The 17,467-nt window shown below is 36.0% G+C and overlaps 1 protein-coding gene across 1 annotated transcript; it reads right to left on the bottom strand.

The window, feature by feature from the left end:
• Nucleotides 1-1,398: 1,398 nt before the first annotated feature.
• On the bottom strand, nucleotides 1,399-11,182 carry LOC137047601 (NACHT, LRR and PYD domains-containing protein 12-like). The gene is made up of 8 exons (XM_067425385.1): nucleotides 11,082-11,182; nucleotides 8,752-10,482; nucleotides 8,357-8,530; nucleotides 6,911-7,084; nucleotides 5,230-5,403; nucleotides 3,664-3,837; nucleotides 2,773-2,946; nucleotides 1,399-1,700 (listed from the first exon to the last, which is right to left on the bottom strand). Exons 1-8 carry the CDS (start codon nucleotides 11,129-11,131, stop codon nucleotides 1,523-1,525), a joined length of 2,829 nt encoding a protein of 942 aa, XP_067281486.1. The 5' UTR covers nucleotides 11,132-11,182; the 3' UTR covers nucleotides 1,399-1,522.
• Nucleotides 11,183-17,467: the final 6,285 nt, after the last annotated feature.

Genomic DNA, 17,467 nt, shown 5'->3' with positions numbered 1-17,467 from the left:
ACAGGCAGTGTGAGTGGCAATGACAAGACAAGATTACAGGGCTTACTGTGTTTGTTTGTCCAACTCACCACAGTTGTTTGATGGACACTATTTACTCATTCAAATACACAACCACAACATACTATAGCCTACTATAAATACCAAACATATAAAATATCTATATTTAAATCATATTCAAAAGTTAAAGAATAAAAATATCGTTACAAAGAAAATCTCAACAATGTCTCAAACTGTTCTCAGATCGGTCAACACAGTTTCTGGTCTGATCAGTCATTCTTCTTAAATCAGATTGATCAACTGAGAGGAGTGAAGGATGTTGTTTCCATCACAGTGGGTTTGTTCAGTGTATATCAGTGTCTTTGCAGTGTAAATCGTGTTGTTTTCTGACTGTTGTGTTGTTGGTGTGGGGCTTTAGATATCCTGCTGTCTGTGGACGTGAGAATAAAGCATGAAAGAGTCAGCAGTGAACCAGACGTCACCATCAGATGATATATTACACACATATTGCATCATGTTTATTGCACTGTGATGATCACTATGGGTTTGTGTCTGTTGATTCTGTTGAATGTGATGTGCCTGTAGTGGCTCTTTATTCTTCTTCAGCTGATCAGCTGTCAGGCTAACATCTAAACCTGTAATTAAATCACAGACAGTCAAATGTGTGTGAAAATATTACATTATACACTACAGAACAACTAAAAGAAACTACATAGACTAATACATGAGAGATTATAATATAACACTCTGACACATTATTGTTATAGGTGTTTTTAAACATTTTGATTTTGATTTCGCATCCAAATCACCATGAATGATGACACTTGACACTTATTTATAATCCGGTATGGCTGTCCTCTTTCTGTCATTTGGTCAGTTTTGTTTATGACAAAGAAAATATTCATAGTTATTTAACAAAGATTTTAATTGTTACTATAAACTACTATATTAGATAAATAAATAAATAAATAAAACTTTTATTAAACATGTTTATATTAGGTAAGTTACTATATGGCGAGGTAATCGAGCGAGAGATGTGGGAGGAGCAAGTGAGACCAGTACGTGACTGAAGATGAGCGTCACCTGCGAGGCACACCAGTCTCGAGTCCTCTCATGAGGAAGCTCGGAGGCATATAAGGATGAGCAACACCAGTGAAGGATGAGAGAGGACCAGGCCTGGTACGTTGTGTTATGTTTATGTTTTATTATGTGAGTGTGCAGCAGTCGTCCATGAGGCCCGTGCGACTCTTCCGCTCCTTCTAGAATTCCTGCAGTCCATCTCACCTTGGCCCAGAGGTACAGCACCAACGCTTCCATCCGCTCCAGGTCTCCCAGCGATCCAGCATCACCGCTTCGGGCAGCCTTCCACGACTATCGTCCTTACAGGCCTCCAAACTCATGAGAGGACTCGAGACGTACCGGTCTTGTTTTCTCCTCCCACGTTTCTCGCTACCTTGTCACACACCATTAGCAGGAAAGTATTCCCAGAAGAAGAAACTAAATTTACTTTCAATCAAAATATCACTCACCAAAGCTTCTCCAGTTTATAATGGGGATCATCCTTCAGATCACAGAGCAGCTTCACATCTGAGTCTGCAAGTTTATTAGATGTCAGATCCAGTTCTCTCAGGTGTGAGGGGTTTGATCCCAGAGCTGAAGCCAGAGCAGCACAACCTTCACCTGTAACACCACAATCCCTCAACCTGTAGAGAACAATGACACTCTTCAGTCTCTCAGTTCAGGATCTACAGCTCAGATAAGCAGGAACTTCACAATCAGAAAGAGAGACTTAATCCACGGCACCATTAACAGGTCCAGTCTAAGGTTCAGCTTCTACATGCTGCTTAAACGGGTTAGTTTCAATATCATAAAAAATGGAAGAATCTTATTTTTGTATCTGAGTACCTTAAAATTCTCAAAATCTTTATGATATAACCACAGTTGTCACATCTTTACATCACCCAATCGTGTTTATATTATCATTAATATTGTAAAATGATGTCACATTTTGAAAACAATCTAACAAAGATTAAATCATCTTCAGTAATCTGGCAGGTTATTTAGTCTTGTTTAGTTTTTGTTTAAATGGGACATGAATTGAGAAATCAGAGTTTTGATAAAAATGAGGTCATGATAATATAATAATATCCTATAAATTTCAGAGCTGAAAACATTCTTGTTAGTCAAAGAAACGCTTTTATAGACACTAGGCCCAATCTAAACCATCGAGCTACAATGCAATAAACATGCCATTGAGAATTACAAAATATTGTGCAGTGACTGGGTTTAACAGTAATGCAACATGTAAGTAACTGTGTTCATTCTAATGCCTGCTCTGAAATATGATGATTCATGTGCAGTTAGATGTTCTTTGTCTGTGTGTCAGTAAATCAGTCCATTGTCTAAACATAAACTTATGTTGTTTCTGTTAGGATGAAAATAATCTCTTATTGAACAGTGACTAAATTCTACAAAGAAAGTGATCAAAGAAAGCTCCATTTGCTATCATTTGAGCAGCGTGCGCTGGAGCTGTTAGTCAAACAGGAGAGTTTATTAGTGACGCATTTATCATTATTTATCATTTATTATTATTATTTATAAATTATGACAATTTTTATGTAAAAAACAATCTAGCATTATAAGTGCTCCACAGGAAACATCAAAAAACAATAAAAAATGCAGTTCATAACCCCTTTATTTTTGTTCATTGTTCATCATAAGAGGAAAAATAGATGTGAATGTTGAAACATTTATTATTACATTAACATTTATTACCTCAGTGTCTCCAGTTTAAAGTGAGGATCCTTCAGTCCATCAGAGAGCAGCTTCACACCTGAGTCTTTTAGTTTATTAAATGACAGACTCAGTTCTCTCATGTGTGTGGGGTTTGATCTCAGAGCTGAAGCCAGAGCAGCACAACCTTCATCTGTAACACCGCAATCCATCAACCTGTAGAGAACAATGACACTCTTTAGTCTCTCAGTTCAGGATTTTACAGTAATAAATCGGTCAGTCTCTACTATGGCAAGGCCTTTGTTCACAGTACCACATGGCATACTCTAATATAAAATGCTAAATTTGATGCCATCTGTCTCCCTCTTTTGGAATTCAGAGACAAGGAGATCAGGAGATTTTGTAGATCAGAGACAAGAATGACTTTGTTCAATCTGACGGATATATTTTTTGACCTGTTAATGGTGACAACACCCCCCCCCCCCCCCCAGTGACACCCCCCCCGTGTCAGTACAGGCGGACCAATAATATTGTTGGATATTAAATGTCCCCGACTAAGCAATCCAGAGGCAACAGTGGCAAGATCCCAAACTCCATCAGGAGACAGAATGGAGGAAAAAAACGAATGATGGTGTCATTATAATTCAGGCAGCAATACAGATTGCAGATCAGTGCCATGAGCAGGATAATATAAATTCAAATGGCTCTGATCCCAAAATAAACCTGAGAGAGTGATCAGGACACTGGCTCAAAACAGAGGAGTCTTGTAATAGTTAAAAACTGTCAAAAGCTTTGGAAAGAATCTAATGATGATTAAACAACAGAATTAACTGTCAGGACAATATTTGTCTTGTTTAGTTTTTGTATATTTTGTTCCTTATTGACCATATAAAGAAAATGGATGAGGAAGTTGACATATTTATACAATCTTACCTCAGTTTCTCCAGTTTACATTGAGAATCCTTCAGTCCATCAGAGAGCAGCTTCACTCCTGACTCTCTTAGTTTATTAGATGTCAGATCCAGTTCTCTCAGGTGTGAGGGGTTTGATCTCAGAGCTGAAGCCAGAGAAGCACAACCTTTATTTGTGACACCACAATCACTCAACCTGTAGAGAAGAATGACACTCTTCAGTTTCTCAGTTCTTGCAGGATCTACAGCTCAGAAGCAGGAACCTCATAATTAGAAAGATAGACTTAATCTATGGCACCATTAACAGGTCCAGTTTAAGTTTCAGACATGCTGCTTGAGCGGTTTAATTATATACCATAAAAACTAGTTTCATTATCTATCATAAAAATACAGTTATGCCAATTAAAGTGATTTAAGGGATTTGTCATATATTTTTGTGTGCGTCATTCATTAAATATTTCTGATAAATTGAATCCTTTAAGTTATCATTCATCATTCTGATGAATTGAATCCTGTATTGAATATATATATATATATATATATATATATATATATATATATATATATATATATATATATATATATATATTCAATACAGGATTCAATTCATCAGAATGATGAATGATAACTTAAAGGATTCAATTATATATATATATATATATATAAAACTAGGTGAGTGCCTTTGTTTACAGTCCCACATGGCAAACTGTAATGTAAAATGCAGTATTTGATGTCATCTGTCTCCCTCTTTTGGAATCATCTCTGATCAATCTGACAAAAATGTTTTATTCATCTCTCTTGTACTCTTGTCTCTCTTTATCCCACACACACTCACTCACACACATACACACACACACACTTTGAACATTGTGATTATCTTATTTAAATCGCTTATACTGTAGCAATAATTCATTATATTTAGTTATCCATTTCGGAAATTAAAAACCATGCCGTTCTACAAAATCTATACCTATACAAATGTATAGATTTACCAAATGATTCGATGATTAACCATTAAGGAAATTTATAGAAAAACATATTAAACAAGAGGCAAATTAAAATGTGATATTAATAGGATTATGAAAGGCAGTTACTGTGAATTAAATGTTTTTATAGTCTAAACACTTTTTTTGTGATTTTGTGTCACATTCAAATGTTTGAAAAAATATTTTTTTAATGATCTTTTGTTGAATTAGTACTAAGAGTTTTGAAAATGTACAACTTGCTTGTGAAAACTACACCAAAATAATAATAAAAAACTGTAACACACCTGTAAGACTTTGAAACAGTTTCAACTTATAAATATTTAATGTCCAAAAAATTAACAAAAAAATTTCCAGGTCAAAATCACATTGTGGATCAGTACAATGAGCAAGATAATATACATTCAAATGGCTTTAATCATTAAATAAACCTGACGGTGATCAGGACCCTAGCTCGAAACAAGAGTCTTGTATTAGTTATAAAAACTGACAAAATCAAAAAGACTATCAGGACATTTTTGTCTTGTTTAGTTTTTGTGTATTTTGTCATTATTGATCATATGAAGAAAATAGAGGAGGATGTTGGTATATTTATACAATCTTACCTCAGTTTCACCAGTTTACAGTGAGGATCCTTTAATCCATCAGAGAGCAGCTTCACTCCAGAATCGCTTAGATTATTCCGTGTCAGAATTAGATCTCTCAGGTGTGAGGGGTTTGATCTCAGAGCTGAAGCCAGAGCAGCACAACCTTCATCTGTAACACCACAATCACTCAACCTGTAGAGAACAATGAAACTCTTCAGTCTCTCAGTTCAGGATCTTACAGTTATGTGTCAGTCTCAAATATGGTCAGGCCTTTGTTTATAGTCCCACATGGCATACTGTAATGTAAAATGCCATATTTGATGCCATCTGTCTCCCTCTTTTCGAATCGTCTCTGATCAATCTGACAGATGCATTCTTAAATAGTTTCATCACTCTTGTACTCTTGTCTCTCTTTACACACACATAGAGAACATTGTGGTTATTATCTGTTTTAAATTGCTTATAGTACTGTAACAATAATTCATTATACTTAGTTATCCATTTCAGAAATTAAAAATCATGCAGTTCTACAGAATATATAGAATCTATATCTATATCTATTTCTAAATCTATAGAAATGTATAGATTTACCAAGTTATTTACTGATTAACCATTACGATCAATTGGATTAAATCATAGACAAACTCTACATACATTTACATTAATGCATTTGGCAGATGCTTTATCCAAAGCAAATTACATAGCATTTGATGTATACATTTTACATTTTCTTAGCTCTTGCTTTCCCTGGGAATCGAACCGATGACCTTGCTCTACTGTTTGAGCTAAAGGAAAATGGCAAACATATTAAACTGAACAAGAAAAGACGCAAATAAAATATGTGATAAGAATAGGATTATGAAAGACAGTTACTGAGAATGAAATGTTTTTATAAATTAAACATTTATTTTGTATTTATTTGTGTTTTATACTAACACAATTGAAAACAATTAAATGTTGTTAAATTAGTACTAAGAGTTTTGAAAATGTACAGCTTGCTTGTGACACCTACACCCAAATCAATAAAAAATGTAACACACATATAAGACTTTGAAACAGTTTCAAATTACAAATATTTAATGTCCAACAAGTATTAATATTGTAAAAATCCATGTAATAAGTGTTATGGCTGTATATTATCACTTAAATTGTCGTCTTATTTGAGCTTGTTTGTTAGTCTTGGTTAAAATCTGCTTGATAGGAACATTTTTAATTTGTGGAAGCTTTGAGTTTCATGATAAAATATTTAAACTCGGTTCAGTTCTCATACAGTAATGTTAGTACAGGTGGATAAATAATATTGTTGAATATTAAGTGTCCCCAACGAACCAATCCAGGACTGACAGTGACAAGATCCCAAACTCCATCAGGAGACAGAATGAAACCTAATGACAGTGCCATTATGATCCAGGCTGCATTACAGGTCAGAATCAGATTGTGGATTGGTACAATAAGCAGGATAATATACATTCAAACTGTTCTCATCACAAAACAAACCTGACAGGGTGATCAGGACCCCGGCTTGAAACAGAGGTGTCTTGTATTAGTTATAAAAACTGTCAAAAACTTTGGAAATAATCTAATGGAGATTAAATAACAAAATATCAGGACAATATTTGTTTAGTTTTTGTCTATTTTGTTCATTATTGACCATATGAAGAAAATGGAGGAGAATGTTGATACATTTATACAATCTTACCACAGTATCTCAAGTTTACAGTGAGGATCCTTCAGTCCACCAGAAATCAGCTTCACTCCTGAGTCCCTTATTTTATTCATTGACAGATCCAGTTCTATCAGGTGTGAGGGTTTTAATCTCAGAGCTGAAGCCAGAGCAGCACAACCTTCATCTGTAACTCCACAACCCCTCAACCTGTAGAGAACAATGACACTCTTTAGTCTCTCAGTTCAGGATCTTACAGTATTTTGTCTCTACTATGGTCAGGCTTTGTTTACAGTCACACATGGCATACTGTAATGTAAAATGCGGTATTTTATGCCATCTGTCTCCCTCTTTTGGAATAATCTCTTATCAGTTTGACAGACACATTTTTTTAAAAGTTTCATCTCGCTTCGTCCTCTGTGTTCACAAATTGCAAATGTTCTCACTCTCTCTTTATCTCTCACACACACACACATGCACACACACACACACACACACACACACACACACACACACACACACACACACACACATTGAACACTGTAGATTTTATCTGTTTTAAATTGTTTATACTGTATACTGTCCTTTCCCCAACACCAGCCTTTTAGACAGACACCAAGGATCTTTTCACATGACTAAAGCACGAAGGCATCACCACAGCACTTTGATCACGTGGAGTGGGTATCATCTCGGGGACAACTGGCCAGAATGCTCTAGGGACGGGAAACCCTTGGGTGGTTTGCGAGACCCTTCTGCACCCCGGAATTGTGGCGGGGTTAGCAGAATGGCCTCCTGAAGGGAGCACTGAAGGGAGACGGGCACTGTGTAATGAGATGAACACCACCTTCCTACAAATGGGACCCTCTGGAACCTGGCATTGATATCATCAGAACTACTAAGGGTATTATTCTCTCTGGCCTCAGGCGCCTTAAATGGTCATCTTGTTTGAGCTTGTTTGTTTGTCTTGGTTAAAGCTATTTGATATGGATATTTTGGCTTTGTGGAAGCTTTGAGTTTCGTGAAAATAAAATATTTAAACTAAAATAAATATTTTGTGTCTATTTATTTACTTATGTGGCAAGTAGGTGTAGAACAGTCAAGAAACCTTTATATAGCGCTTTATACAATACATATGGTTTCAAAGCAGCTTTACAGTAATAAGAAACCTTTATATAGCACTTTATACAATACATATGGTTTCAAAGCAGCTTTACAGTGATAATAAGAAAATTATTGAATAATGCCAACAGAGTTAATTTCAGCTGTACAGAAGTTCTAGAATAAAATAGTGTCAGTGTTCAGCTGAAGTCAGTTCAGTGTTGATTCATTTCTGTTGTACAGCTCTTCAATAATTAAACTAGTTAATTTCATCTATAAAGCAGCTCTAGAGAAAACAGTGATGTCAATGTCCAGCTCGGGTACAATAAGCATTAAAACGGTTAATCACAAAATAAAACTGACAGGATGAAGAAAATGTCTTACCACAGTTTCTCCACTTTACAGTGAGGATCCTTTAGACCATCAGAAAGCAGCTTCACTCCTGAATCTCTTAGTTTATTAGATGTCAGATCAAGTTCTCTCAGGTGTGAGGGGTTTGATCTCAGAGCTAAAGTAAGAGCAACACAACCTTTATCTGTAACACCACAGTCACTCAACCTGTAGAGAACAATGACACTCTTTAGCCTCTCAGTTCAGGATCTACAGCACACACACACACACCTCCTCCGATGCTTTAGTAACACACTCTCCTGCTCATTGCCAGTGATGGGATTATGGGAAAACTTTCCCTTTGGTATGAATGCTAATGCTGAAATCATAAATGTGATCATGTTATATTAGTGTAATGATTTACTTTTCTGATTTGTAGTGTAACTTACTGAACTGATCTGGATTCTTTAACCACAGGCAACAGCTTCTGAAGAACTTCATCTGCTGTATTTTGTGCTCCAAAAACATCCATCTTCTGCTCTGATGTCAGCAACACATAGACCAGAGCTGACCACTGGGAAGAGGAGAGTTTGGTTTCTCCTATTTTTCCAGATTTCAGATAATCTTGGATCTCCTGCATCAGTGAATCATCACCCAGTTCATTCAGACAGTGGAACAGATTGATGGATCTCTCTGGAGAGTGATTCTTCCTGATTTTATGTTTGATGTACTGAACTGTTTTCTCTTTTTTGTAGAAGCAGCTTCCTGTCTGTGTCAGTAGTTCTCGTAAGAGAGACTGGTTGGACTCCAATGAGAGACCCAGAAGGAAACGCAGGAAAAGCTCCAGATGTCCATTCTTACTCTCTAAAGCCTCATTCACAGCTCTTTGATGCAGCTCAGATAATGAGTGATATTTTAACCAGTTACAGAATTTTGATACAAACACATTTCTATGCTTTTTTATTTGGGAGATGTGTGCATATAGAGCTGCTAGATGTTCCTGGATGCTCAGATGAACGAAGCAGAAGACTTTCCCCTGATGCAAGCCCAAATCCTCTCTGAAGATCTGAGTGCACAATCCTGAGTACACTGATGCTTCTGTCACATCAATGCCACACTCTCTCAGGTCTTCCTCATAGAAGATCAGGTTGCCTTTCACAAGCTGCTGGAAAGCCAGTTTCCCCAGTTTGAGAATCATGTCTTCAACTTTCCTTTTCTTCTTGTAGTCCTTCTCATGTTTGATGTTGGTCTGAATGATCAGGAAGTGTGTGTACATTTGAGTGAGAGTCTTGGGAATCTCTCCTCTCTCTGCTTCACTCAACATCTTCTCTAGAACAGTGGCTGAGATCCAGCAGAACACTGGGATGTGGCACATGATGTGGAGACTCCTTGAGGACTTCAGGTGTGTGATGATTGTATTGGCCAGACTCTGATCACTGATCCTCTTCCTGAAGTATTCCTCCTTCTGTGGGTCATTGAAGCCTCGTACCTCTGTCACTCGATGGACACACTCAGAGGGGATGAGATCAGCTGCTGCTGGTCTGGAGGTGATCCAGATGAGAGCAGAGGGAAGCAGATTCCCCTTAATGAGGTTCATCAGCAGCATGTCCACTGAGGCTGATTCAGATATATTACACAGTTTCACTTTGCTCTCAAAGTTCAGAGACAGACGACATTCATCCAGACCATCAAAGATGAACAACACTTTATATTCATCACTGGATATTTGATTTCTTTTTGTTTCGGGGAAAAATACATGAAGAAGATGTGAAAGACTGAGTGTTTTGTCCTTCATCAAGTTGAGCTCTCTGAAAGGAAGTGGAAATATGAGCTGGACGTCCTGATTCTCTTTCCCTTCAGCCCAGTCCACAATGAACTTCTGCACAGAGACTGTTTTTCCAATGCCAGCGACTCCTTTTGTCAGCACAGTTCTGATGGGTTTGTCTTGTCCAGGTAAAGGTCTAAAGATGTCATTGCATTTGATTGGTGTGTCCTCTGTTGCTGCTCTCCTGGACTGCGTCTCAATCTGTCTCACCTCATGCTCATTATTGATCTCTCCACTTTCACTCTCTGTGATGTAGAGCTCTGTGTAGATCTCATTCAGGAGTGTTGGGTTTCTCTGCTTTGCTGTTCCTTCATGCAGACGCTGAAACTTCTTCTGCATATTTGATTTAAACGTGCTTTGGAAAATAATAGAATACAACACGAATTATAGCGCTAAATTGTAGTAAAATAAATGGACACTAGTTCAATAAATAATTACACAATAGCATGCTTTAACAGTGCTCTGGGTATGAAGAGGAGAACAAGTCATTGGAGTTGTCCATGAGCATTGATATAGATTTCATGAATTAATTCTGTTTTCAGTTTGATTTTGTTAATTCATTTGGAAATACTTCAGGTACATGTACATTTTTGAAGGAAAAAATAAAACTCACAACTAATGCTGTAAAATAAATATTTAACAAAATGACCATTTTCAGTGTTATTTGTTCTAGTTTACTAATGAACTATGAATGATGGTTAACTATTGGGGTAATTGTAACATCACGTTGTTCACAAGCTGTTTTACTGATATCTCTCCACTGATTCAGACATTAAATAAGAGATGATGCATTTCAGTCAGCTGTACTGTATCTGTCAACATACTCTCTAAAGTTTATATATGTTCATATATGTAAAACTCATTATGTTTTATGCTTAAACTGGTAGAGAAAGAGATGATTGGCTCATGGTTTCAAACACACATGGTGATTCTCTCTAGACAGAAATATTGTACCTCAGATCAGTTGACGTGTGTCTTTCTCTGAATGTTTCCCACTCTTTCATAGTCTGGCTCCTCTTCACGAACACATCTCTGGGCTTCTGTGGGATTGATCTTTGCCTGTTGATGAAGACACAAAATGTGTATTGATTGGACCTTCAGGATAAGATTGAGAAGCACTAACTTAGTTTATAGGTGTGTTCAACTTCAGCCTTACTGATTGGTGAGATTTGCCACTTGCATTCATTAATGTTAAAAACAGCCAAAGTTAGACAATTTCTTCTTCCCGTAGTGGCACATGGAAAGTTTTAGCTTTCGTTACCACAGATTAAGTGAATTAGTTGTAATATTTGTCAAATAAACATTAAAGACATTTACAATGGTAACAATTTATAATTACATTCAGTTATAAATTATTAGTTAATACATTAATACATTTTTAAGTGGTATGCTATACCATATATTCATATATGTGATGAAGGGTGTACACTTTAGATTAGGGGATTCAGAAATTGTTGTAAATGTGTTTACACATAATCTATAACAGGTATTGCACATTGCAGTGTGTACTTCAGTGTAAGTGCTGACTGGTGAGGGTATAGACTGTTGTCTTCTCTGACACACACTGAGTCTTGAACCGCTGTGCAGATGATGTGATCTTTAGGGGAAGGTGGAACTGGTTCACATTATCACAGATCAAAGTATTTAAACCCACTAGAATCCCCTGATTGTAAGCCATTTATGGCCATAAATGTTTATCCCCTTGAAAACAAATAAATTACTATTCTTAAAAATGCTGTTTTATCATCCTGCATGTTTGTGTTTTCGAACACAGACCAGTTTAAGCTATCTATCTATCTATCTATCTTTCTATCTATCTATCTATCTATCTATCTATCTATCTATTTATCTATCTATCTATCTATCTATCTATCTATCTATCTATCTATCTATCTATCTATCTATTTATCTGTCTGTCTGTCTGTCCGTCCGTCCGTCCGTCCGTCCGTCCGTCCGTCCGTCCGTCCGTCCGTCCGTCCGTCCGTCCGTCCGTCCATCTATCTATCTATCTATCTATCTATCTATCTATCTATCTATCTATCTATCTATCTATCTATCTATCTATCTATCTGTCTGTCTGTCTGTCTGTCTGTCTCTCTGTCTGTCTGTCTCTCTGTCTGTCTTCTATCTAGCTATCAGTCTGTCTGTCTGTCTGTCTGTCTGTCTGTCTGTCCATCTGTCTGTCACACCTATTATAAACAGAAATATGTTTTATAATTATTATATACCTTGGAACAGCTGGTGTGTGTTTTCCCTTAGGCATTATTATTTTGTGCTCAGACTGGTCACTCTTCCTGGACACACAGCTGGGCTCTGGCGATTTTCATCTCTCTGTGGGATTGACATTAATAGAGCAGATACATTAGAATAGAGACAATAATTCTTGGTAACACTTTATAATAACTGCACGCTATGAATCATTGGTTAAGCGTTAGTAAATATTAAATTCATCATTTATAAAGCATTAATAGACATTAATAGGCAGATTTTAAATAAAGCTATACATGTTTTATTCTTGGTTTATAAGCTTATCTATAATGTGTTTAATAATTGTATATCCATACATTATCTATTATCAATTGATATAAATTAAGTATTACATTACAAAAAAGTTATTTAAGAGTTGTCAGTGGTTCATAAGATTGTTTAGAAAGTGTATGTAAACAATTAAAAACTATTTAAAATATACATTTTTAAAATGTACATGATTAAGTCAGGTAGTTATAAAACATTTAATAGTTGTCAGTTAACTATTTCTGTGAGCTCATCTAAAGTGAAGACTATTTATGCCTCCTGAAGCTTTTAAAAAGGAGAATTAAAGGTTTAGTTCTCTTCCAAACAGAAAAAGGACATAAACACAACACAGAGTGATAAAGAAAATAGAAATATTTATTTCAAGAAGCAAAAATTAAACTGTACAACTAGTGACTTGATATAAAATTACAAAATAATATTTTCAATGTCTTAGAAAATAAAACAATTCCTGTACACTTCCAGGAAAACATACCATGAATATAAGCCTCTGCAATCTGATATAAAAATGTAAATATTGCTGAATAAAAATATACGTGCAAACACTGGATTACAGGAGTGCCTAAATACAACAAATATATTTACATTTAATCATTTACCAGATTTTTTTTATCCAAAGTGACTTACAAAAGAGGAGAGAAATGTAATCAACTAAACAAATAAGGGCAACAGCCTGCAAGTGCTGTAACAATTCGATGTTAATAGAGCACAGTATGCAAATATGTTTTTACAACAAACAAACAAACAAACAAACAAAACAAAAAGTTTCAGCTTTTGCTTTCTTAAACTTTCAAAATGATCTTATGAACCACTAACAACTCCTAAATGATGAGTTTGTAAATAATGGAACCTCATTTAGAAATAATAAATTGATCACTAATAAAGAATGAATATACAATTATTAAACACATTATAGATTTCCTTATAAATCAATAATTTATAGCCCTATTTATAAATTGCTTATTGATGTCTATTAATGCTTTATATATGATGAATTAACGATTTAATAATGCTTAAGAAATGATTTATAGCACACAGTTACACAGTAAAATCTAATTAGTTCCATTAACTAAAAAAGCATGCATCCTGAATGTGTGTGTGTGTGTGTGTGTGTGTGTGTGTGTGTGTGTGTGTGTGTGTGTGTGTGTGTGTGTGTGTGTGTGTGTGTGTGTGTGTGTGTGTGTGTGTGTGTCATCCATGATTCATTCAGTCTTCATGAGCTGCTCGGGTTAGTCTGATGAGTCATTGAATTTTTAATTTTATTTCCTTGAAGTTTACTCTGTAACTTATTTGTTTAAAAGTAATAAAACATTTCCCCCATTTTTTTACCCTTTAAGTTTTAATAAAGTAATTAAAATGAATGTAATACATGCAAAATAGAGGGTCTGTTTTTGTTAATACATATCTTTATAAAATCTCTCATCATCATCATCATCTATCATTCATTGATAATACTGTGGATGATCCTTTTTATACCCTAAACAGGCAAAGTGACCTGGGAGTTACATAACTTAGCATTAGCAACATATAACTTGATTTTCTTTTTCAACATCTTAAGACAATGTTTACAATTATTATTAGCAGTTGTTTTCAGATAAAAATTAAGATTAATATATATTTATTCATCACAATATCTGAATGGTTTATAGGACAGGCTGACTAACTGATCACAGAAAGCTTGAAACAAATAATTTGACCAAAATACTCAAGACAGACCAGGCTATGATAAATGATAAAAGGATTTGATGAAAAAAATCTTTCTTATGTCCAAAATGAGACACTAAAGAGTATGTAACTTGTGGGTTACATTGCCTGTTTTAGAGTTAAGGTGTGTTGATGTATGTATCGTACATGTATGTATCGTATGTCATGTAATCAATCACTCAATCGGGATTTTAACCACGGAAAGACAAAACAGCTTGAGAACAATGTCCCGTAGCATCACATTTACCTCAGAAGTCATCCAGTGTCCACAGCTATTACACTGCAAAAAATGCTTGTCTTACTTAGTATTTTTGTCTTGTTTCTAGTCCAAACATCTAAAAATTCTTGAAACAAGAAGTATTCACTAGACAAGTAAAAGCAATTGTCTTGTTTTGGGGAAAAATAACTCAAAAGTAAGAGAGTTTTTGCTTAAAATAAGATAAATAATCTGCCAATGGGCTAAGAAAAATAATCTTAAAACAACATTATTTTATTCACCCCACTGGCGGATTATTTAGCTTATTTTAAGCAAAAACTCTCTTAATTATGAGTTATTTTTTCCCAAAACAAGACAATAATTTGTACTTGTCTATAAATTACAGCCACTGTGTATAAATGATTACATATCAACAACAAATTGGAGGAAAAAAAATATTATTAGATTTAGAAGCAATGCAAAAACTGCCTTATGTGAAGCTTATGAGTGTTGATTATTATATCTACAAATAAATAACTGAATTAAGGTTAATAGTTAAAGGCTGTGTTGTTAACCTTTAATATTACAATAGCCTAAGTAAGAACTCCAAATATTTACAGCATTATCTTTAAGAAACTTTTAGTTATAATTGAATTAATTTAAGGACAGACACAATTTGTCAGTAAACCACTGTTGAATAAAAATAAATAAAAAGTAATTTTTTAAAACTGCTGTAGCGAAATCGTACCGAACCGTGACTTCAAAACCGAGGTACCGAACCGTCAGATATGTGTGCCGTTACACCGCTAGATTAAGCACATAGGGCATGAGCCCACCAAAAAGACAATGTTTCATTAATTAAGTACTTAATGTTTAAGGTTTTACAATATATTTGCTATAAGAAAGCATTTCAAGGTTATTTTAGTTGATGAGGAAGTAACTCAAAATCAGCTCACCTGACTAAAGCTCACTCACCTTGATCAGAAACACAGGTCACCACAGGTTCCCAACATGTTTAGGATACTCATAATGTGCTGTAAATATTATATAGGAACTAGAAATATTAAACACTTAAATGCTTGAGTTTTCTGACTTGTGTTATGCCCTGGTGTAAATTAGTGCACAGTAAAACTCTGAAAATGCTTCCGCTTCTGACAGATGTTGCCATTCCTGTTGTGAAAAAAACAATGAATTTGGCTTGACTGGGCCAACTTGACATGAACAGACTTGACAATAACTCTCATCACCATTGGGTTGGGACAACATCAATATGAGACAAGAACCGTTTCTCAATATGCGTTCTTGTCTGTACTTGGGGTTGCACCAACTAGTCGACCTTAATGCTCTGCCATGACGCTTAAAGCTTGACGTCGAGTAGTCGTTGGCCTAAAGAGGGCGCAACAGGATAAACTATTACTGACATGCAGGCTCTGATTTCAACAGCATCGAGGCTCAGGCTTATTTTTTCATTAATGACGTTATCAGCAACTAGTCGACGTTGACTCGACTTACATCACATAAATGTCGACTTTAAAAAAAACCCTAGTCTGTACTTGAGTTCTCATGAACTTGTGAATCGTCATCAGTCACAGCCCAATTTAAAGTTCTAGCCAAATACAGTTCAAATCCCCAGATGTGTCCTTAATCCGCCCGTTTTATTGAGGATGCATCGAGAGGATACTTCAGGCAGACCGGTATCCAGCAGCGGCTCGTCCATAGCTGGGGCGCCGACCTCCCGCCGACCTGCCTGCCTGTTTTTATTTTTACTATTATTAATTATTTTTAAATAATCTCTCGTTTTGAAACATAATGTGTATTAATTATATGCTAAGTAAGGGATAATGTCCACCCAGCCGGTTGTTATCGCAGAATAAACCCCGACAGAGTGATCAGGACCCCGACGCGAAGCGGAGCGTCGCTCTGAAGGGGTTTATTCTGAGATAACAACCGGCTGGGTGGACATTATCCCGCTTATTACACGGCTACTAGTCTCAAATAAATATTAATTAGACACAAAATATTGTCTCGAGATTAAATATTTAGATTAAATATATAGCTCTTACGCAAAGCTTCCGCGAAGGAAAACAGATCCAACCTGCTTTAAGCCTTTATCTATTGCTGAAGATTTGACATATGCCCTATTGCCCTTGCTAAATGTTGAAAATGAATGCTGAAAGGGTTAGTTCACCCAAAAATGAAACCAAGTCTATGATTTACTCACCCTCAAGTTTTCGTAGGTGTATATGACATTCTTCTTTCAAACAAATACAATCGGAGTTATATTTAAAAATCCATGCTAACGTTAATCCAAGCAGTAGGCTAGTTGTAGTTGTGTTTGAAGTCCATAAAAATGCAGCTGTCCATCAAATAACGTGCTCCACACAGCTCCGATGGGTTAATAGAGCCTTCTGATTCGAATCGATGCGTTGTGTAAGAAAAAGATCTATATTAAAAACGTTATAAAGGAAACCTGCCTTGAAGTCTTCCATTGTAACCCACGGCTGCTTAAGCCACAAGATGGCGCCAGCGTTAAGCATAGAAGTAGTACCGGTCAAGACATCTCGTAGTACCCGTATGAGCGGGTGTGTGTTATCTGGAAATAACTTACCGCTAGAATGCGCGATTGACCAATCAGAATCAAGTATTTCACAGAGCCGTGTAATAATAATGGTTTAACTTTAGACTCCAGTAGGTACGCAAAAAAAGTTAATTTTCACCAATCTCGTCGTCGGATTTTACGGTTTTGGGGCGCTGAAAATATGGCCCGTAGCTCTGAGATTAGAGCAGTGCACTGCTGAACCTCGGGACATTCAGCCTGGCAGCGGCGCGGGCGAAGTCGAGGAGAACTAATGCAGTCGTGGGAGTCGAACTTACCCCAAATTAAAGCTCCACTGTGTGATATTTTCCC

Source organism: Pseudorasbora parva, chromosome 19, assembly GCF_024679245.1.
Source record: "Pseudorasbora parva isolate DD20220531a chromosome 19, ASM2467924v1, whole genome shotgun sequence".
NCBI lineage: Eukaryota > Metazoa > Chordata > Actinopteri > Cypriniformes > Gobionidae > Pseudorasbora > Pseudorasbora parva.
This window is presented reverse-complemented; position numbering and strand designations above follow the sequence as displayed.